Source organism: Carassius auratus, chromosome 36 (genome assembly GCF_003368295.1).
Source record: "Carassius auratus strain Wakin chromosome 36, ASM336829v1, whole genome shotgun sequence".
Taxonomy (NCBI): Eukaryota; Metazoa; Chordata; class Actinopteri; order Cypriniformes; family Cyprinidae; genus Carassius; species Carassius auratus.
The window spans coordinates 599,688-624,165 of NC_039278.1; the positions used below are offsets into that span (position 1 = coordinate 599,688).

The 24,478-nt window shown below is 36.2% G+C and overlaps 1 protein-coding gene across 1 annotated transcript in view; it reads right to left on the bottom strand.

Moving 5' to 3' along the window:
- Positions 1–981: 981 nt before the first annotated feature.
- The window catches only part of LOC113055613 (protein timeless homolog), a 78,458-nt gene continuing 54,961 nt past the window's right edge, over positions 982–24,478 (bottom strand). The window contains exons 13-26 of the mRNA XM_026222034.1: positions 23,492–23,612; positions 22,434–22,635; positions 22,021–22,160; positions 21,819–21,898; positions 21,604–21,724; positions 20,187–20,269; positions 19,465–19,613; positions 17,718–17,934; positions 17,572–17,640; positions 12,104–12,222; positions 4,568–4,781; positions 4,143–4,185; positions 3,700–3,785; positions 982–1,458 (exon numbers count right to left, since the gene is read on the bottom strand). Coding sequence (XP_026077819.1) covers positions 1,328–1,458; positions 3,700–3,785; positions 4,143–4,185; positions 4,568–4,781; positions 12,104–12,222; positions 17,572–17,640; positions 17,718–17,934; positions 19,465–19,613; positions 20,187–20,269; positions 21,604–21,724; positions 21,819–21,898; positions 22,021–22,160; positions 22,434–22,635; positions 23,492–23,612 — 1,775 coding nt within the window. The 3' untranslated portion in view covers positions 982–1,327. The remainder of the gene's footprint in view (positions 1,459–3,699; positions 3,786–4,142; positions 4,186–4,567; positions 4,782–12,103; positions 12,223–17,571; positions 17,641–17,717; positions 17,935–19,464; positions 19,614–20,186; positions 20,270–21,603; positions 21,725–21,818; positions 21,899–22,020; positions 22,161–22,433; positions 22,636–23,491; positions 23,613–24,478) is intronic.

Below are 24,478 nucleotides of genomic sequence, written 5' to 3' on the forward strand. Positions count from 1 at the left end.
ATTGATAATTGAATATAAGCATATTAGAATGATTTCTGAAGGAACATGGGACACTGAAGACTGGAGTAATTCAGCTTTGCATCACAGGAATAAATTAATATTTTAACGCATATTAAAACATTATTTTTAATCGCAATAATATTTCACAATATATAATTTTATTTATTTTGTATTTCTGATCAAATAAATGCAGCCATGATGAGCAGAAGAGACTTTTATAAAAAAAAAAAAATAATCTTACTGATCCCAAACATTTGAACAGCAGTCTATACAATTTTAAATCTTTCACTTACTATGATCCCCCTAATTCTCACCATGTATTTCTTTTTTTACTGTTATTTAAAAAAAAAAAAAAGCGTTAGAGATCAAGACTCGTCACACGTTGATTGAAGTGACTAAACATGAAAAGAAAAGGACCAAATGAACAGCTCCACTAAACTGAAGAGATACCTCTCTGGGAGGTTAGTTATGACTATGGGTTTAACAATATAATTTTGCAGACAATTACAACATAATTTGGGCTACTTCTAACAAAGTGCCAACTTACCAATAGCCCCTGGTGGTTCCATTTTCTTTATGCTAGGAGTAGGACAATATTAGAAAGGCTAATACTGTAATAACCACAGTGTAAACAATTTGCATTTGAATTCATGAGGCAATGTATATTTAGCTAAAATTTAGTTAGTTAAACCGAATGCTTGCTACAGTAGCCTAATAATGATGCTTAAAAAGGGGGACATTCCAAGTTGACAATTGCAGAAACTGAAATTAAATAACCTTATTTTAGTTGAAATGGTTGTAAAATCAATTTATTGACATCATATCTAAGCCATGTACCTTAACTGACCAATCAGCAGTTGCAACAGTCGTATAGTTCAAATGGTCACAATACATTATAATAGCTAAAATTGGCTTACTGCAACACAATTATGACCACCAAATACAAACTTTTTTCTGTTAAATATATTACAACAAAGCGGATAGTTTCATACAGTAAACTTTATTAACATAAAAAAAGAGCACAGTCAGTTAACTCATAAGAGCAAAAGATTTCTCTGTTAAAGAATTATATAGTGAACACTGTGCCAAAACCTATAGAAATGTGAAAACAAAAAGCAACTATTGTTTTGCTGACACTTAAATGAGAATGCTGGTGTATCAACAAGTTTCTAAACCAAAAAGCATTTTGAAATTACATTCACAAAGATTTTCCAAAATAGTAAAATATCACAAACATGGCCAACAGTTATTTCCTGGGTAACTACAAAAGTTCAGAAAAAAAGGTAGATTGCAGACTTTATTATTGTATTGTGCTGCATTAATATTTCTAGTTATCTTCCTCTTCATCACTTAACACTCTCTTATATCTGCGCTTAGCTGGGGCAGCAGGACTCTCATGGTCTGAATCGATGCTTCTTTCAAAGTTATTCCTGGATAAAGGATCCACATCTGAAATATCTGTGGGAGAGACAAGAAAAAAAAAGCAATCTACATAAATTTAGGAATTCAAAGCACTTTAATCTATATCCTTCAGCATCGTTTTATAATAATTGATTTTAAAACATATCTTAATAATAACATATCAGATACCAATCAACATTTTTTTTTATTCACAAAGACCCTAAATGACTCATAATAAATTGTTTAAAAGTTTTTCTGGTTTGGGCATGTCATGTATAGCCTGACTACATGAAACTTCGTACTTCCGCTCAATTTCAGTTCGCTTCTGTACTGTATCTCCCAGTTTTTTCCGCAGGCTCCAAACCAGCCAGCCAATCAACGAACAGAGGGTGGGCTGAGAGCCACGATATAGTAGTTAAGGTTAGGGAAAACAAAAATGACAGCAAACACGGAGACATGGGATGCTATTCGCTCTGTTGTGGAGAATATCCCCTGCATTTGCCAACTAAAGCCCGAACAATGAGTGTTTGTTTCACATTTTGAATGGAGGTGATGTTGTGGCCCTACTCCCGACAGGTTTTGGGAAAAGTTTAATTTAACAACTGTTACCGATCGTCGAAACTGGGGAGGCCAAAGTCCGGCAAGGCGATAATTGTGATTGTTTCCCTTGGTTGCTCTCATGCAGGATAAGGTTAAAGATGCAATAGTTTTGTTTTTGCATTATTTCCTAATGAATATTGTTCGGTTGCTTTGACGCAATGTATTTTGTTTAAAGCGCTATATAAATAAAGATGACTTTACAGTGTTTACAGTGGAAGTGGGAGGCGGCTGAGCCTGCGTATAACACCCGTCACAACCAAACGTTATGTGATTGGCTTACAGGTACACCAATGATTTTAAACTTAAGACAAGGTAACTTAAACTTACTAACTGTATTCTAAAGGCTTCATCATGCAGTGAATGCTTTTGGACTCACTAGTTTGGTTTTTGCAAAGTCAGTGACTGGATAATGTCAGCTCTACTATCGTCTCTCAATCCCCAAGAGTCACACATACAGCACAATAACAATGTCGGGGAATGTCTTTAAAATATAATCAGAAAAAAACAAAAAAAAAAAAAAAAAAACACGTTTTCTGTTGTCTTCTTTTTAAAGAACTTTTTCAAACCATTTTCCTCAAAACACTATGAAAACCTGCTTCGCTTGTGAGCAGCTTGTTACAGTACTGATTCAAGTGTTTCGTTTGTGAATTATCATAAGTAAAGAATTTAATTTTGCTTGATAAATTTTACATAATACACATCATTAATCTAAAGGGGACAATAAGGGGGGATGGTGGTTTTACCAAGGGAATTCTTTTTTAAATGTTTAATTTTTCCATTCCCCCTCAATCCAAGCCCTGTATATAGAATAAAATAAAGAATAAAGATCAATTTGTTGAGCATAGTTAGTGTAAATAACCTTGGTGTTGATGTAGTTTTGTGGTTAAACAGTATTTGTATGTTGTCTAATTTCAATAAGGATGTCAATAAGGATGTTTTCTGTATTCTGAAACCAATTTATTAAACCAAATACACAAAATAACATTCCTTACAGCAACATCGTATGACCCCTTTAAGCTTTGGCAAACTTTCAAGTATTGCATTTCCTCTGTCATTTCCTCTTCTTTTTTATTTAGCGCTGCTTGGATATATGCACTTCATGGTTTCCTTTCTACCTACCCCGTATTTTTCAGTCTATAAGTCGCACCTGAGTATAAGTCGCATCAGTCCAAAAATACGTCATGATGAGAAAAAAAACATATATAAGTCGCATTTATTTAGACCCAAGAACCAATAAAAAACATTACCGTCTACAGCCGCGAGATGGCGCTATATGCTACTTAGTGTAGGCTACAGGAGCACTGAGCAGCAAACAGCGCCCTCTCGCAGCTGTAGACGGTAATGTTTTCTCTTGGTTAATTTCTCTTGGTTCATGTCAAATTAATCTTGATAAATAAGTCGCACCTGACTATAAGTCGCAGGATCAGCCAAACTATGAAAAAAAGTGTGACTTATAGTCTGGAAAATACGGTCCTAACACCGGTAGTAAATGAGGTCAAACTAAGTCATCAATTGAGTTAAAACCAACCGCACGGTTTGCATGGTGTTTAACCTCTGCCGGTCTCTACTCACTATTATCATTGTAATATACATGAATCTCAGTGACTATCGTACTGAACCAACTTAATTGATGGAAGTGGTAATAAAGTTCTACAAGTTCAAAAATTCTATATGAGCTTTTAAGATAATGTTCATTACCTCTCTGATCATCATCATCAGCATCATCATCATCATCATCCAACACTCTTCTTCTCTTCTTAGATATTTTCTTCTCTATAGGGTCACTGACACACAAAAAAATCAAAATCACAATTAATATGAATGTCAAGAAAGTCATGTTTAACCATCAAAAATTTTAGTCAGTGAAGTAGTACATTAATTAGGGCTTTGCAATTAATCACATTCACGTAAAGCCGGTCCCCCGATAAGTAGTAAATTATCATCACCTTCTCGCAAATGTATCGCATTCGATTTCAAACGCCTAGCTTGTCAGTGAACTACGGCTGTGTGTAGTGTATGCCGCTCAATCTGAAAGCAGGTGATGATTTTTTACTAATAACAGGATCAGCTTTATTGACGAGATGTGCATGGCAATCGAATGCGATCAATTGCACAACCCTAACATTTCTACTAGTACTAACCTTTGTTCCACAGTATCAGAACTGCCCTCACATGATGGAGAATCTTATAAAGACAAAGACAACTTAAATCACTTAATTGGTAATTACCAAATAATATGTAGTTATTCACATGGTCAATATATATTTTCAATAATATAGGTACAAGCAGCAATTATGAGGCCAAGCACAACAATGCCATAACATTTAATAAAAATATAGCACTCAAAAAAAATTACTTTGTGGCGCTAGGGGTTTATAAGTATTTGCTATTCTATATGCTCTGACTGTACTCTATCTTTATGCTAACATATAGAGCTTCTACGGGCTGCCACAGACTTCAAGAGTGACAAAGACAAATAATAAACTAATAGATAAATACATTTAACACCTCCAGTACTTGGCGTCTAATAAAATGATCAACACAGACATCACCAAATGTTGCTTACCCTTTGATTTCCGTTGGCGTGACAACAGCAAAGCTCTCAGTGCTTGAGCTCTCATCTCTTGATTATCATTATCCTCCATCTCAACAGTCAGACTGCTCTCCTTGTTTCCCTCAGAGTCCTCTTCAGCTGCAGCCTCCTCAACCAGGTCAAGAGATGCTGCTACTGACCTCAGCTGATGCACGCTCAGACTGGAAGAAATTCTCCAGAAAGATTCCTGATGAATGACACATTGGATGAGATGATCGCAGGGGGTCCACTGAATCATGACAAATATGTTTGTCATATTTTTTGTATTACCACAAACTGACATTTTATTGTATTGTATATATACACTAATATAATTATCAAACCCTGTAAATTTTAGGTTACAGGGTATATGCAGGAATCTTGAAGTTCATTTTAATACCTTTTCAAGACTTTTTCCAAGACCTTCTCAATATTTTTTTAATACCTCACCGCCACTTCAAGCTGTAACCATTAACATCAGTGATACATTAAACTTAACAGTTTTAGTTTGTGATAAAGACTATAGACCACTCTGATACAAAAAAATCAAATAGGCTGGGATAGTAAATCAAAGCAAAGTTTATAATAAAAAAAAAATTAAAAAAAATAAAAAAAAAAAAATAAAAAAACCTTTGCTCCACCCTCAACAACAATCATGCTGACATGTGCCTCAGTTCTTCTGATTTTGTTCCCAGCAGCTCGGTGCGTTGTAATACGCACTGGGAACGCCAGAGCATACTTTGTGGTTTTGAACTTCCGCCCGCCTGCCTGCTCTGGTGATCTCAGAGGCAATTTAGGAACACACCCACAATAGCCTAGTTTATGTACCTGTTAGGGCTGGGATAAACAATTATTTTTTAAACGATTAATCTAGCGATTATTTTTTTTATGCATCGATTAATCTAACGATTAATTTTTTCAGACCGATTCGATTTCGATTATCTCCCCATTAATTGACTACTAACAATTTATATACAGTCTTGTTCAAAATAATAGCAGTACAATGTGACTAACCAGAATAATCAAGGTTTTTAGTATATTTTTTATTGCTACGTGGCAAACAAGTTACCAGTAGGTTCAGTAGATTCTCAGAAAACAAATGAGACCCAGCATTCATGATATGCACGCTCTTAAGGCTGTGCAATTGGGCAATTAGTTGAAAGGGGTGTGTTCAAAAAAATAGCAGTGTCTACCTTTGACTGTACAAACTCAAAACTATTTTGTACAAACATTTTTTTTTTCTGGGATTTAGCAATCCTGTGAATCACTAAACTAATATTTAGTTGTATGACCACAGTTTTTTAAAACTGCTTGACATCTGTGTGGCATGGAGTCAACCAACTTGTGGCACCTCTCAGCTGTTATTCCACTCCATGATTCTTTAACAACATTCCACAATTCATTCACATTTCTTGGTTTTGCTTCAGAAACAGCATTTTTGATATCACCCCACAAGTTCTCAATTGGATTAAGGTCTGGAGATTGGGCTGGCCACTCCATAACATTAATTTTGTTGGTTTGGAACCAAGACTTTGCCCGTTTACTAGTGTGTTTTGGGTCATTGTCTTGTTGAAACAACCATTTCAAGGGCATGTCCTCTTCAGCATAGGGCAACATGACCTCTTCAAGTATTTTAACATATGCAAACTGATCCATGATCCCTGGTATGCGATAAATAGGCCCAACACCATAGTAGGAGAAACATGCCCATATCATGATGCTTGCACCTCCATGCTTCACTGTCTTCACTGTGTACTGTGGCTTGAATTCAGAGTTTGGGGGTCGTCTCACAAACTGCCTGTGGCCCTTGGACCCAAAAAGAACAATTTTACTCTCATCAGTCCACAAAATGTTCCTCCATTTCTCTTTAGGCCAGTTGATGTGTTCTTTGGCAAATTGTAACCTCTTCTGCACATGCCTTTTTTTTAACAGAGGGACTTTGCGGGGGATTCTTGAAAATAGATTAGCTTCACACAGACGTCTTCTAACTGTCACAGTACTTACAGGTAACTCCAGACTGTCTTTGATCATCCTGGAGGTGATCATTGGCTGAGCCTTTGCCATTCTGGTTATTCTTCTATCCATTTTGATGGTTGTCTTCCGTTTTCTTCCACGTCTCTCTGGTTTTGCTCTCCATTTTAAGGCATTGGAGATCATTTTAGCTGAACAGCCTATCATTTTTTGCACCTCTTTATAGGTTTTCCCCTCTCTAATCAACTTTTTAATCAAAGTACGCTGTTCTTCTGAACAATGTCTTGAACGACCCATTTTCCTCAGCTTTCAAATGCATGTTCAACAAGTGTTGGCTTCATCCTAAAATAGGGGCCACCTGATTCACACCTGTTTCTTCACAAAATTGATGACCTCAGTGATTGAATGCCACACTGCTATTTTTTTGAACATACCCCTTTCAACTAATTCAACTAATTGCCCAATTGCACAGCCTTAAGAGCGTGCATATCATGAATGCTGGGTCTCATTTGTTTTCTGAGAATCTACTGAACCTACTGGTAACTTGTTTGCCACGTAGCAATAAAAAAATATACTAAAAACCTTGATTATTCTGGTTAGTCACATTGTACTGCTATTATTTTGAACAAGACTGTACATGTTTATTTACATATCTGAATGAAAAAAAACATGAATTCCTTAACATTGCAATATATGTTTATTGCTCTTAAAATTACAAAATAAAAGACTGACTAAGAATGCATCACATATAGAGATAGCATTCAATAAAACCTTGAAGCCTTGGAAACACATAGCTTACTGAAACAAGCTTACTGAACACATAGGGCCTAGCTTACTGAAAAAAAGTTCTTCTTTCAGATGAAAGTAACAACAACTTGATGTCTAGCATTCAATAAAAAAGATGACCCAAAATACTTGTTTAGAGCAATTTAAAGAATACAGTAACCAATGTAAACTTGAGGGCTTTAAGCTAATACAGAGAGTGCTTTTCCAAAAAAAAAAAATTAACAGTGGGAGCCAGCAGCCTGTCATGGAGAAAAAAAAAATCTCTGAATGCTCCACGTGAAACGTTGGCGTTCCGCCCTTTTTCTATCATTTCTAATGATTTTGGAGGGAGAGAGAGAGAGAGAGAGAGAGAGGGAGAGAGAGAGGGGGAGAGAGAGAGAGAGAGAGAGAGAGGGAGAGAAAGAGAGAGAGAGAGGGAAAGAGAGAGAGAGAGGGAGAGAGAGAGAGAGCGCAAGACAGCGCTCGTGTAGTTTGAAGACTGTGAGTGCGCGCACACAGCCGGGGCTCTCTTGTACGCGCCCTGTCAGGCACAAATAAGGCTTTGACAGCCGCCAAAAAAAAGATCAATGCAGAAAAACCCCTGGATTGGTTATGTAGCGTTGGACAGAATGTTGATCCGGCCATTGCGTATATTCAGCGCACATAAGGTAAACGTTTTGCAAACATTTTTTAGAAAAATAAAAACAGGTCGACAAATCGATGCGCATATTTTGCGTCGACATCATCGATGACCTCAACGCGGTGTCCCAGCCCTAGTACCTGTTCGTATTTTTAATAAAAATGGCTACATTCACACACCTTTACGATGTTTTTGGGACTCAAATTTTGAAAATATTTTTTTCTGAATTAGCGGTCCAACAGTTTAAGACTTTATAAAGCCGTGATAAGACTTTGAAATTCTTTTTATGGGTCTTAATTTTCCCAAAATTGATTTATCACCTTTTAATACTTTTCAGTATTTTTCCATTTTTAAAACATTCGCGTTAACAGCTCATAACAGCTCTTTGTCCAAAAAAATGCAGCCACAGGGAACTGGTAGGCCTGTTATGATAATTACTACAACTTATCACATGATATATAGACATGATCATGATAAGTTTTGGTATGTTGCCCATTGTGTTTATATTAGGGCTGGTAATTGATTTTTTAAAATCAAATTAATTACATGATGTGGTGATTAATCTAATCGCAAATCAAATTTGGAGATATTACTCTGAAAAGATAATTGAAAGTCATTGTTGTGCACAGCATCAAACAGAGATTACAAAAAGTAAATAAAATGGGCAGGGCATCTGGCTATATACAGTGGGGCTCGAAAGTTTGGGCACCCTTTGCAGAATCTGTGAAAATGCGAGTAATTTTCAAAAAATAAGAGAGATCATACTAAATGCATGTTATTTTTCATTTAGTACTGTCCTGAGTAAGATATTGTACATAAAAGATCTTAACATTTAGTCGACAAGACAAAAAAATTGCTGAAATTATTAAAATAACCCCCTCAAAAGTTCGGGAACCCTTGGTTCTTAATACTGTGTTCTGTTATCTGATGATCCTCGACTGTCTTTCTGTTTTGTGATGGTTGAGCATGAGTCCCTTGTTTGTTCTGAACAGTTAAACTGAGCAGCGTTCTTCAGAAAAATCTTTAAGGTCCTGGAGATTCTTCAGTTTTCCAGCATCTTTGCATATTTGAATACTTTCCAGCAGTGACTTTATGATTTTGAGTTGCATCTTTTCAGACTGAGGACATTTGAGGGACTCAAACACGACTATTTAAAAAGATTCAAACATTCACTGATGCTCCAGAAGGAAACAAGATGCATTAAGAGCTGAAAATTATTTTTTTTGTCTTGTGGACTAAATGTTAATATATTTTATGTACAATATCTTACTCAGGACAGTACTAAATAAAATATAACATGCATTTAGTATGATTATCTTATTTTTTGAAAATTACTCTCATTTTCACAGATTCTGCAAAGGGTACCAAAACTTTCGAGCCCCACTGTAAGTGGGCGCTCGCCACAGGATTCTCATGAGAGGCCACTATAGCCGCCACATAGACTTTGAGCATGGATGGGGAGCATCCCAAATCCAGCAGCTCTTGCAGAAATGACAGCACCTCTATCAAATCGGAAGTATAAGTGACTTTGCCACGGTTTAGACATCAATTGGAGAAAAAAGATCACTTTAAGTCTAGAGGTGTCTCGTAGATGAGGATCCAGCCCATGAAATTGTGTTAAAGAACCGCCCTGGGAGGCTTTAAGGCTCCTATCAAGCGGCCAGAGATGCAAGGCCCATAGGTGGGGCCGAGGATGCCATATTGTTCCATTTGACTAAGAGAGGAGATCCAGTCTCAGTGGAATGGGCCAAGGGGCCACTATCGAAATCTAAGTTAGCATTGACAAAAACAGCTGGTTCGCCAAAGTGGGGCTACCAGGAGAACCTTGTGATTTTGTTCTCTTACTCGCCTGATTACCTGTGGGATCAGAGCGATCAGGGGGAAAGCATAGAGGAGGAGGTTGGGCCAATCTGGGGCAATGCATCCTTGGTCTTTGAGAAATAAATTGGGCAATGAGAGTTGTCTACTGAGGGGAAGAGGTCTACCTTGGCCTCGAAGAAGATCTACCAGAGCCTCTGAACTGTCTGCAGATGGAGCGTCCACTATCCTAAGGTGTCCGTTCCTTGGTTCAGTTTGCCCGGTATGTGTGCTGTTTCAGCGAGCGCAGGTTGAGTTGAACCCATTCCAGAAGTTCTCTACCAGTGTGAAGAGATGCTTTGAGGCGAGGCCTCCCTGGTTATTTATTTAGGATACCACAGAGATGTTATCCGATCTGATTAACACATGGTGTTCTTTTAGGACTGGCAGGAAGAACCGACAGGCCAGACATACTGCTAGCATTTCCAGGCACTTGATGTGGACGCTTTCTTCCACTTTCCACAGTCGTTGTGCTCTCGCAGTGCCCCCCGACCTGAGTTGGAGGCATCTGTTGTGACAACTGTTCTTCTGCAAACCATCCCCATGTCCACGCTCTGTTCCATCAAACAAGATTTCTTCCAGGGGGCCAAGACTTTTACACAGGCCTGACTCACCGTGATCTGCAGGCGCCTGTGACGCCACACATAGGTTGGACATTTTGGTTTCAGTCAGCACTGAAGTAGGCGCATACGAAGCAGACCCAACTTTAGCACTGTTGATGTTACTGCCATTAGGCCCAGCATCCTTTGATTTTTGATACATTGATACATTTTTAAAGGGTGAGTGGTACCAATCTTGAAGGAAGTCGCCAGTCTCCATATGGCCAGAACCTATTCCGGTGCAACTACAGCTCTCATTTGGGCTGAGTCGAAAACTGCTCCCTGTAATGATTTTCATTGGCAGGGGAGCAATGAGCTCTTGGCAAAAAAACCTTATGACCCTGAGCCCCAGGTACTCTAGGTGGCTGAGGAGGACAACTGAACTGCTGTGAAGAGAGAACTGAAGATGAACACCGAGCCGATCCAGATAATGACTCATTCACGAGTCAAGAACCACTTCTTTCAGATGCGTCCGATTCGAGAACAGAAAACCTTATGATACTGCGCGTGTGTGATTCAGCATGAAGCAGACCGACACACAGAGCATCTGAATCAAACGGATTCTTCTGGTGATTGATTCTAAACTGATTCTGTGCTAATGTTATGAGCGCGGGTAAACCAAAGGCTTGAATCAAGGACAATCATCACCATTACATTGAGTGCAAAAGAACCCAGTGAACAGTTTTCTTCAACCGGTTTACAGAATCGAACTGTCCGAAAGAACTACTGGTGATCCGAAAACTGATGCAACCGGTTCTTGACTCATGAACGAGTCATTATCTGGCTCGGCTCGGTGTTCATCTTCAGTTCTCTCTGCACAGCAGTTCAGTTAGTGTAGTGTTTGAGTAAATGAATTACTCCGGGATATTGGTTTGTTTGAACTCAGAGGGAATGTCAGCCACATTAAAAAAAGTTAACAGCTTAAATCACTTGTGGATTAATGCATATTGGAGACACGAGCCATTTAAAACTATTCAGTTCGATTTGGTGAACTGGTTCAAAAAGATCCGGTTACATCGAATGATTCGTTAGTGAACCAGATATCACAAACTGCTTTGTTTTGAACTCTCTCACAACAAACACGGACAAGAAGACAATGATTAATAAAGTCGTAGTTTTTGCTATTTTTGGACCAAAATTTATTTTTGATGCATCAAAACATTCTAACTGACCCTCTGATGTCACATGGACTACTTTGATGATGTTTTTCTTACCTTTCTGGACATTGACAGTATACCGTGCATACAGTTTCAATGGAGGGACTGAGAGCTCTCTGACTAAATCTAAAATATCTTAAACAGTGTTCCAAAGATAAACAAGGTCTCACTGTTTTGGGACAACATGAGGGTGAGTTATTAATAACATAATTTAGATTTTTCGATGAACTAACCCTTTAATGGTTTTTAATGATGACTCCCTTGTAAAGTCAATCCATTGCCACCACCTGCTGGCATAACAATGACTGACAGCCCAGCACTGATACTGAAACATCACTATATAGTCAATGGCATAAAATGGTCTTTAAATGACAATAATTATGTTTTTTTGCAATTATTTCTGGGGTGGTATATTGCCAAATAAAAATATTTTTATCAAGACTGGCATATAGACAAGTGGCTTAAAAAACTTGATGGGCCATCTACCAGTTCAAGTAACCACTATTATAGCAATACGGAAGCTGCTGAAGCTCAAACCAACCTGTCCATCTGTGGGTTCACGGATACCGACTGTGCGTAGAAGTTTTTGGAAAGTCTTGTTCTCCATAGCATCTTCATTCTCCTCTGTCAGAGGAACCAGTGCCACAGGATGAGAAACACCTGGAGAAAGAGGCGCCATATTTTAAATGTAAATATTTTTGCATCTGCCAAAACCTGTGAGTGGATTTGCCTGTGCAAGACCTTCCAGAATGAGGTTAGGTTGTTAGGGTGGTTTCTAGGCATTTATACTCATACAGTCACTGTTTTGAAGAGAAACAGATCACGCTGTAACAAACAACTTTAGGCAGTCAAAAAAAGACATGATATGAGGCTGTCGTGTTTTTTTTGTTTCATTTGCTAATGTCTTCTCAACCCTGTCCTGGAGATCCCAAACCACTGCACATATTGTATTTCTCTTTTGTGGGACACACCAAATAGAACTCTAGTTGTGTTAGATGCAGTGGTGTCAAAAGTACTGGCATTCATTACTCAAGTATAGATACTAGGGTTTAAAAAGACTTTTGTAGAAGTTGAAGTATGAACTCAAGCTTTTTACTCAAGTAAAAGTGTAAAAGTGTAAAAGTACTGGTTTAAAAAACTACTTAAAGTATAAAAGTAAAAGTAATGTAAGGGGGAAAAAATGCCATTAAGAACAAAAGCTTAGGCCGCACCACAGGGGCCTATTGTGAACTACCCCACCTCCTAAAAAAAACATTTTTCTAAAGGCCATAGGCCATAGTGACTATAATGTTATATTAAAATGTTCATGTTGAAAAATTTGGGATGCACTAGGCTTCCTGTTTCAGCCGCATATATGAAAATACAAAATTGGTGTGCACATCCCAAACATCCAATTAGGTCGGAGGTGCAAGACAACTGAATGATATAGACAAATAAAGAAGTGAAGTCTGAACACTGAAAACTACTGCTCCAGAGGAATTTAATCAAGCAACGTTTTGACCTTCAGGTCTTCATCAGCCGCATATATGCCCATTTAAAATGAACAGACTTTAGTACAATGCAAATACATTAAAGGACTAGAGATATGATGATTAGTTGCCAATAAGTATTGTTATGGTGCAAAAAGAGGCTTGTCATCAATAACCAAGATTAGCTGCAGGAATCTGCGAAGGCAATGGACAAGAACATTGGTGCAGGCTTAGTAACAATTACACTTGTATGGTTGTCTATTTACAGTAAACATTATAGTGCTGTCAAAATTAATGATTAATCCAAGTGATTAATCTAAAACTAAAACTGAAAAATAAATCATAATCCTGATACTTTCTTGATTGATAGCTTCTTGTATTTGGTATGTCCAGTGTTCGGGGGGGAACGAGTTACAAAGTTGGTATAGCCTTCTTATCACAACATTGTCAATCGCATCGTCAATCGAAAACGCTAATTTATTAAAACGTCTCGCTACCGAACTACCTACAGTAGCTTAATTTGTGGAAGACGAAGAAAAAGCACTCATTTGGTAAATGAGCCAGTGAGAAATAATAACTTTTAAGTAGGGTCCAGTGCCTTTTCAATACTTTTAAAACGGTACCGGCTCCTAAACGGTGCCTGAACCGATAATTTAAAAAAAAGAACCACAAAAAAACTATGGATAACTTTAAAGAACATTACAAATATTTAAAATAAATCCATAGCTTGTTGTGCAAGTTGTGCTTCCCTTAATCTAAAGCTAATAAATGTATTTCACAATCTGGGTCATTATTTAATACAAAACCATACATAATGTTTCTGCTGTATCTCTGTCACTCACTCTGATATTTAGTTAACATGAGTGCTGTCTGTCACTGTCTTAAATCAGTTCTGTGAATTACTGTATGGTCATTCTTTATAAAGCAGCAACAAGGTCGTTTTTAAAATACAGTACTGTGCAAAAGTCTTATGGAAAAATTAGTATTTTCTCCCCAAAAAGGGTTTTAAGCCAGTTATTTATATCTTTTGCTGTAGTGTGTCAGTAGGAAATATCAGTTTGCCATTAATTTTAATAATAATCTAGTGCGATTTTGAATGCACAAGCAGTCTGACAACGGCAAAATGAATGTTTGGAAATGTAAACTGATATTTTATACTGACACACTACAGCAAAATATATAACTGTCCGAACACCATTCTTTTAAGTGAAAATACTAACGTGTCTAAGACTTTTGCACAGTAGTGTATGTATAAAGTACGTATGATTAAATTAAGTATATTTAAATAAGTGTAATTAAAGTCTGTGTTCGTTCATATGTGTTAAGGGCTAGATTTTTGCTGGTGGAAACGGCTGTGGTGTGATGAGCGAAAACTTTACAGATGAGAAACCGACTGCTACCTCGTGACCTTTTGTAAACTGTATTTATGACAAAGAACTGCACAGATACGGATATTCTAACAATCTATCGATAAACAAATACCTTGTGTCCTCTCTTTGTTTAAGTGCGCATGCGCTGCTCCGTTCGCGGTCTGCGCCTCTGCGCGGATTGAAGAGCGCGCTGAAAGACGGGAGGAGACCGGTCTGACGCTGGTTTCATGTGAAATTTAAGCGGACTGACTCTGAGGCGATCGGATACCGGTTCCATACCCAACCCTACTTTTAAGAAATATGTTTTTTAATAAACGAACCCAAAACTGTCTATGTCCTGGCTGGACTGTGATGTGATTTGTGTCACGTGCAGGTGCGATGGATCGCGTACAGACCAATAGGGTGTCGGAATGGTATATGTTTATACTTCTCATCCAACCACAATCAAATTCACTCCATCCGGATGGCGCGATTTATCTGGATAGTTTTTTTTTTTTTTTTTTGAATGATGACAAGCCGGAATGAAAACAAGCCGAAATAAAATAGCAGTAACGAAGCTATTTTTAAAATGTAAGGAGTAGAAAGTACAGATACTTGCCTGAAAATGTAAGGAGTAGAAGTAAAAAGTCGGCTGAAAAATAATCACTCAAGTATAGATACCCCAAATTTCTACTTAAGTACAGTAACGAAGTATTTGTACTTCGTTACTTGACACCTCTGGTTAGATGAGATAGAAAAACTAAATGTGGGGTGGTGGGGGTCCTCAGGGCAGGTTTTAGAAGCACTGGTTTATGGAGTTCTTTCAAGACAAAGGTTAGAACCATATACTGTATATTCATACTCACAGTGTGCGGTTGCACTACTTAAATGCTCAATAGCCAAATTCAAGTTGGCCGGACAATGATTTGTTGTTTCTTAATTGCTATTATTGGTGCCTGAGACTCTTTTGAGCTTGAAGACCGTATTGTACACTCAGAGTTTTTAAAATGTGTGCTTTAAATGAAGTGCTTATCAACAACTGTTGTGACGTATTCTCACTTAAATGCAGTAGGAGCTTGGACCCAGAAACAGTACGCACAACATTCATCTGATAGCACATAAATATATAATTTACACCATGATATTTGAAAATGACATTTAAAAAGATAAGACTCAAGACTTCTCTTCCTTTTCTTGGACATCATTTACATTTCATGTGACAAAAAAGTGGGTCAGAAATTATTGAGGGTTCTCCTTTATACATTTTCTTTTATAAAAAAAAAAAAGAAAAAAAAAAGAAAAGAAAATACTGTTCACCTCACTTGGTGCAGTATGCATTTCTGACATGGTTAAACTAAATTGTAACAAAGCATATGGATAATATTTTTTGGGGGAAAGAAAACGAAGCATGAAATAGACAGTGCCAACTTCCACTAATGCAAAGCGCAGGTGTCTGTGTCGTTTTGCAACAAACAGACTACAATTTATAAGCATTTGGTGGAATTCCCTTTTAAATTTATCTGTTGTGTCATGTTATATGAATATATAAATACATTATGAATATTATGTATCTATAGGTTCATTTATGGTTTGAGCTTCTTCCTGTGTGATCAGCCTCACTGCTGTCATTAGATGGTTTAGGCAAACAGGCTCTATTACAGTTATGCAAACACTGAAATCATTTTGCCTGTTTCTATTTCGCAAACAGTTTGTAGATAATAGTGAATAATGTTCCCTAATCAAAAGCATTATTTTATTGGTGAACATATAACATTCTTCAATACCAAATTTATGTTATAAAGTAAAACTTTTAATTACAAAACACTCACCTTTTTTAATTTTCTAATAAAATATAACACTTTTTACATTAAGTGGAAAATTTTAATTTATATTATTGATTTTGAAAACTATTGGCAAATCAATGCTACAGCTAGATTTTCCAGAGCTTTTGGTATCTTCAATATCTATTATCGGTACATTTTGCACAATTTTTACTTCACAACAATTACTGAAATGGCAAAACCATTACTTAAAAGTGGGGTCTACAAACTTTTGGCTATATACTGTTTATTTTCATGACGATTTATTTCCACTTTCTTTTTAATTAGCAGGAAATATGTTGCTGTATTGTTTATTATATCACGGTTTCACGGTATTATTTTTACAGTTCTTAAAAGTGTTATTAAATGTCTGGGTAAAAAAAAAAAAAATTCTTCCCACTGGACCACAATATTTTTTGTTTCTGAGCAATGTACAGAACATTAGAAACTGTAGAATTATAAAAAAAAAATTATTTTATTGATCGTCATCAAGAGGGCTTACACATTGTGCAAACTAGCTCATCCATACTTGCTCATCTGTGGTTGAGATACTTTTAAAAGCTGTGAGGACATGGCTCCGTGCAAGACAGAAAGGAACGCTGAATGTGAACAGTACCCAGGCCTTAAGTTCAGTCATCCTACACACACATCACTCGCACCAACAGGAGGAGGAGGGGTCAGTGTTACTCTCTACACTGAACTCAGTCTGAGGGATTCCTACTCTTTCAGTCATTGAGGAGACATGGAAAACAGCCATACCGCAGGAAAGGTATAATGGAAAATATTAGTGGTCTTGAAACCGTAACATTTTCAAATAGCTGTATACCTTGAAACCGGTAATCGGTAATGTGGGACACCATTTATCCCTTGCAGGACATTGGAAAAAGCTCTCAATTTTGAAACCGCTTTGTAAACTAGGAGTTTGGAAAAAAAAAGTTTTTTTTTTTTTTTTTAAAAGATGATGCAGTGCCAACTGTATTAAATCTGACAGCTGTAACATCACAGTAAATATTTTTTATAATGCTGTAAAAGAAGGCTTTGCATTTGTTTTAAAACACTTTTTTACATGAAAAAAAAAAAGAGTGCTTGTGTTAATAAACCCATATTTTTTTCTTACACAAGGAGAACCTCAAAGAACAATGAAATGCTACAAATAAAAAAGGAAGATAAATACTATAAATACTTTTGAAAATGGACATCTCACTATTCATATGCTTGTTTTTGCTCATGCAGACCAAAATAAATACTTTGAGGGATGCATGTTGAGTAATCTCCTACTGTACACTCTCAAACCACAGATATATTTCTGGAGATCTGTGAATACTTTCACTCTAACTGCAAGCAGAAGTAACAGAGAGGCAAGTAACTCACCATCCTCCTCGCGGTCATCAGCAGTTCGGTTAAGTGAATTCTGTAGCCACATGACAGGCCCTGACAGACCTGTTAACACAAAATATTAGGAATGTTCTCAGCCTTCACTTAGAAAGAATCTCAAAATGATGCCTGATAATACCTACCTTGTTGCTGTAAAGTTTGGACCATGTTTCTCAGACTATGAATTTTCTTCAAAGAATTATCACTACTCGTGTTCTTTTGTCTTTCTTTGGGTGAGTTGTCAACAAGCTCTTCATAGTCTTGTTCATCTTCATCTTGATCAGATTTATCTTCTTCATCCTCTATCTCCAGTTCCTTCTCCTGCAGCTCTCCAGTCAGATCAAAGAACTCTTCCTCTGTCTGAAATGTATAAAAACACAAATATAAATGTATTATCTGCTAAAAGAACAGCAGTTACTGTATGTTGACTGGTTGGGAGTTATTAAAGAATTCTGAATTACAGATACCTTAATCATTTTACTATGATGATGGCACAGGTAAATGCAAGTTTAAAGGAAACATATCGGTAGAAAAATTCATTTTAAAATGTAACATGCAAAATGACAATACAATAAGTAAATAAGCGTATGTAAATGTATTTCCGTTTCCGTTTATATTTTCCGATACATATATGCAACAATTAGTGCAAAATTAAAATTAATTTATCCTATACATGTACAACATTTACTGCAAAATGAAAATGAAAATGGTTTTACGTTTGTCATTTTCTACACTAGTTTTAATATGTAAATTAAAAACATTTTAATGCTTTATAAGTTGCTAAATTAAAATCAAATTGCATACCTCAAATGGATAAGATACGTTTAACATGTCAAAGTAAAAACTGTAGCAAAATTATCATTTAAATGCCATTTTTCCTACATGAATTTCAACTTACAGGTAGGACCCTTTAGATTGCATCACTGTAAGATTACATTTGTTTGAATACATTATTGTAAAAGTGACTGCATGTGAATGTGCTGTACCTGAAAATATTCAGTAAAAGGAACAGACAAACTCCTTGAAAACTATAGCTTCCCACTCTTCTATTGCCGTCATTATAACCTTCTTATTTGAGAGATCGAATGTGTATCTGGATCAAGCTATAGCTAAATGTGTTTAACATGAATTCTCGCTAAATAAGCAGTTAAATTACAGGCTGTTGGCATGAATTGTACTCGTGAAGAAGCAGTGGTGGAGTGTTCTTGGAGCGACTGAAAACCACGACGCACCCTCTTTTAAAATATACACTGCAGTCAAAATAACACCGTTCCACTCACATACTCTGCTTGGCGTGCACAGTGAGATATGTGACACACCTGCAATGCTTAGGTGCTTGGAGACACGCAATCTATTATAGGAGAAAAATAAAGTATGGTAACAAATAGGTACAAGTGTATGTTTGCTTATGTGCATCAATCAGAGTGTAAAACAGGACTCATCTTTCCTTAGAAACCCAAAGTTCTAGCATTTGTAAAACTGCATTTTTCCATTTAAAAAATATATCTAATATATCTAAAATATATCTATGCTCTCAAAAGGTCCCATGTTTTAAACTTTAGTTAGTGTGTAATGTTGTTATTAGAGTATAAATAATATCTGTAAAATTCTAAAGCTCAAAGTTCAATGCCAAGCGAGATATTTTATTTAACAGAATTTGCCTAAATCTAACGACCAGTTTGGACTACATCCAATTTTTTTTGCCCCCTCAGATTCCAGATATTCAAATAGTTTTTTGGCCAAATATTGTCCTATCCTAACAAACCATACATCAATGGAGAGCTTATTTGTTCAGCTTACATATGAAGCATAAATCACAAATTCAAAAAATTGACACTTAAGATTTGGTTTTGACACTTGGTTTTGTGGAACATATGTTGATGGACGCACCATTCCAGTACCCTTCCCAGGAGCACCGCGTTTTCTCTTCTTGTAAAGATCTCTGCGATCGGACACTAGACCCATGCTGAGGATCTTGTCGACTATTCGAGCCCTTGAACGCTTGGCTGTGATCTGCTTTAGAATATTTCCAAGCACATCTGTGAAAATAATAGTGAAAACAATTAATAAAGGACTTTGGCTTCAAGTCAAGAAACAGAGTTAAGTGGATGTGATGATTATTTTCTTTTTTATTATTATTTATTATTATTATTCTTTGCACTTATGTTGAAGAAACAGACAAAACCAGCGAGCATTTACACTGATTTCATGAATTAAATTTAATGTTCAAACATGCTTCATTTCAAAATGGACATAACTGAAAACAGTGATAACTTCAGATGTTTCAGTAATAATCAAATCTTAATTCAGGAACAACTTTATTATTTAGTGAGTTCAGTTGTGAAAGATTTATTAGATATTAAAATTATTGTGTTTTTTTTTTAAACTCATTTTGCATTATGTACACAAATAAAATTGCTTTTTAATGCTGTTCAGTTTCTTTGTTACAATCTCTATTGTTAAAACGCTATATAAAGGTGATTAAAAAGACTTTAACAGTAAGCGACTTTAACAGTAAGGGCAATTAAATCCACAAAAATTAAATCATGGTATTTTTACTTGATTATGAAAATGATTATTTCATTGAATTAAAATACACAATTTACACTAACCATCAGAGTCTTTAAACTCCTCAAAGAGCATCTGGAGTTCTTGTTCCTGTTCTTCAGTCCAGAGCACGATACGAGTACCTTTCCTGATCAAACGAGGGGGTAAAAACAAAACAAACAAAAAAATTCACCAAGTGTTTAAATAATGAGCAAGTAATGACCCATATAAAGTAATGGCAATCACATTTATTATTAAATGTAATTAAAACATTATGTAACTGAGTGCATAAATGAACGTGAGTAATCTTACCTGATGTTGATATTACAATAGCCGGTATTAACAGTTTACGCGATCTTGCTCTTGATTTTTTTATTTGTATTGTTTTATTATTATTATTTCTTTGCCGGTAAGCAAATATATCACATGCGCGCGGTAAGAGCATCTACGGTAATTCACGTTGGCCAAAACACACAAGGAAATGCGTTGTGAAATAAAATATCACCGGCAATCACTCGACATTCGCATTCGGACGGGATTAGTTTTCTCAGAGGATCACTGAGTTTGCTGAAAAACGGTAGGTAATTTGCTCTGGAATTATCACAGAGGTTGTGTGAGAAAAACACAGACGTGGCAGATTTGGACGGGATTAAAATCACCAAGTAGGTCTGTGAAACGCAGATTTCTCTAACGACCCCCTGTAAAACTAGTCCAGTCCGAATAGGGCTTAAGTCTCTTTTTATTTATTTATATACTTTTATTAAGTTTTCACATAACGTGAAAACTTTTTAATAGTAAAACTTTTTCCAAACTATAATTCCTGACTAAATGTATAATCAAGTGAAATATTATGAAGTTTCAATAACAATATACAATACTATACAATTCAAAAGCTTGATGTAAAACATATAAATGTAACAAATAAATGTAACCGTAACAGATGTCACAGACAGAAAAAAATCACAATGGAGAAAAAAAAAAAAAAAAAAGTTGAACACTGCCCAGGCCGAATGGCACAGCTGCACCGTGTAATGACGGTTTAATAACAATAGAATGCAGTAAGAGCCTATGTGCAAAGGTCTCTCTTTTAATGTTTGATGTGTAGACTGTAGCCTAAGACTATCCCACGTTTTGAAATTAACGCACTGTACTTTTTTTTGTATGTTACAATGTTATATTATGATGTTATTGTTGTTTTACTTTGTTGTGTCATCTCCGATTTCAAACAAAAATGTTACAGTTACAGTCAGTCGCAACCCATCACTTTGCGCCACCTGGTGGTAGTTTCGCAAAAAAAAAAATTCAAAAGTTTAACACGCAACTGACTTACTGACCTGGCAGCAGTACACGTGGCGGTATTAGGCATTTTGGTTGTCCACCTACTGTATTTATTAATTTTACTGGATTTTAAACAGAGCAAAATGTCTCTACTTTGTTACCAGTCTTTACTTTCTAACTACAGGTTTTACAAAAGAACCATACCTCTCTTTCTTCAAATCCTTCGCACTGTCCACTAAACCCATGGACACCATGCGAGACACCACCTCACGTCTAGTGCGACTGATGCTCAGCAATGGTAATATCGTCTCAACAATATCTGGCACTGAAGAACAAAAACAAAAATAACAAAGATGATTTAGAAAACTGGTCAAAACTAAAAAACAAACAACAGACACTGTGAATGACTGGAACTCCACCTCCAGATTCTTTGTACTCTTCATACAAGTGCTGAAGCTGTTCTTCTTCCTCTGGAGTCCATTTGCTTTTCTTGCCTTCCCTAAAATATATGAAAATGTGAATAAAACATATCACTAACTTTTGAGCACTGTAATGAATGAAGTTCAAAGATCTGAGCTCTCATCAACCATAATATGAAACAAGGTCAAAACGTGCAATTACCCGTCTTTATTATATCCCTCTGTCATTTCTCTTACAGCACCTACATTCTTCCAGAACAGCAGCTCCACAAACGCTTTGTTGTTTTTAGTAGTAAACACAAAGAACCGATTCAGAACATATTTTGCAAATGTAACAAGCTCCTGTAAGGACAAAAAAAAAACATGAGGAATTAATTAATAAAAAACTTAAAATAACTGATCGTTGTATTTTATTTTAGAATTTAGATGCAGAGGTGTTAGATTAAGAACTGCAAAGACTTTCTTTCAAACATCAAAACCAATGACTTTGGCATCATTAGTGCTATGCTCTACCAGTCAAGCTACAGACACCATACAGTTACAAAAGAACTACAGAAAGAACTACACCGTAATAATTAATTGGAATTATTAATGGAAAGCATCAGTGTATGTTACCTGATAGGCAGCCGCCGCTGGGTCTTCCAAGATCTTATTAAACGAGGAAAAGATGGACAACTGATACAGTAATGCCTCCATCTTTAGATCCACAGCCAGTCTGTGCAGCATGCGTGTGATGCAGTGGTTGGTGTGAACAGAGTTCTGGGAGTATGAGCGCAACAGGATAATGTATGGACGAACAACACCTGGATTGGCAAACCTGTCAATCAAAAATTTTAATTATAGAGTATTACTGAACTGATTTTTATAATAGTGATTTTAGCTTAATACAAAATAATTAAACCGAAAATTAGCAGTTGTGGTAAAAAATGCAGGTAAATTATAAATAAAAAAAAATTTCATTACCACCATCACTGATACATTTTGTGAAAAGCTACTTTTTAGAAAAAAAATTGACCATGTGACTATCTTACAGCGATAAAGTGTATAGACCACACTTTGCTTTTTAAGGTTATATGTTTCTATAACAATTTAAGAAAGTTTTATTCAGACAATTTTATGCCAGCTACACTAAATTTTATGCCATCTACACTACCACTGGTAGTGCACAATTGCATTTACAACAGTTCAAGAAACAAGCATGTATAGGAGTAAGGAAAAAACCAAAAAGTGTTCCAAAGATATGCTTTTGTGTGGAACTACTTTCTTAACCCATGGATTCAGGATGAGCCATTGGCATAATAAGAAATATTTACTTTAGAACTAGCAATGACAGCTTGGAGTAACAAGGAGATAGACCAAGCTTGGAGTATCAAGGAGATCAATTGTGTAATGTTGCTAAACAGTCCAAAAAATTTAGTACTGAATAACTTTCAATCTAGAGAGTATTGATGCATTTCGGTTTTACAATAAACTGAAAAGGCACAAATGCCAGAACATGCCAACATTTCTCCAGGGCCCAAAACCCCCCTCAGACCCCAGAGGGCTAAATCAATCGATATTATTGGCATATTGGTATAAATTATCAAGACAGAAAACATAAGACTGGAAGTTTAGTTTTTAGCAGGAAAAATTAAATCCATTTACACTTTAAGTATAATTCATTCTCAACACACCTCTTGATGAAATCTAAGAAGTTGAACTCAGTCTCAGATACAGCAACAGACTCCAGCTCTTCCTCTTCCTCCAACTCAACTCCATCCTCTTCCTCAAGAGCAGAATCTACAGGAACCGACTCTACATGTCAAAAAGACAAAGGCAATACATCACCATACCACTCCAGTATTGGGTAATAATGATATCAATTAGAATTGTTAGAATACATGTCAGGTATTGTCACCTTTAACAATTTTGACACTAAAAACTATTCATTCTGGAATACAGGGCTGTACAATAATGTATATACAGTCAAATCATGATTATTTTGGTCAAAAAAATATAACCATGATTATTAAATCACAATCATTTTTTACATTTTTGTATTAGAATTATTGCATTTTCACAAAAGCACAAATCAAGAGAACATCAACTCACATGGTTTGATTGTAGACTTAGAATAAGCAAACAGCACAACATTTACATTTAATTCAGTCGCAATGTCAGCACAGGCGTTACAAACAGACTTTTAGATATGCATTTGACAGCACCGCCTCAAACAGTGAGCAATGGTGTTCATTAATGCATGATCTGTGATTTCTGATGTGTAGCTTATTATTCAAGTTCACACAGATTTCTTTCTAAATCGTTTAATACTGTTTATGCATCAGTGAATAAGCCAGTGACTAAACGATCAAGTTCACATTACACATTCTCTTAGTAGCATAGCATGAAATAAATCTGTTATTTATGTAACAGAAATGAGTCGAACCAGACAAATTAAAGAGTCTATCAAAGCTGTATGCATTAAACACGAGAGCCGAATTCCTCAGGAAGTCATAAATCAGTTCTAGTGCCACAAGAACCAGGCAAGATAACCAACCAACCAACTTGTTCACACAACAGCTTTCAACATTAACACCAATAGAACAATTATTGACAATTTTAATTCGAAGAAGAGATTGTCAAATTTGTTGTTCGTAATTGAAATGCAACGCTGGACATCA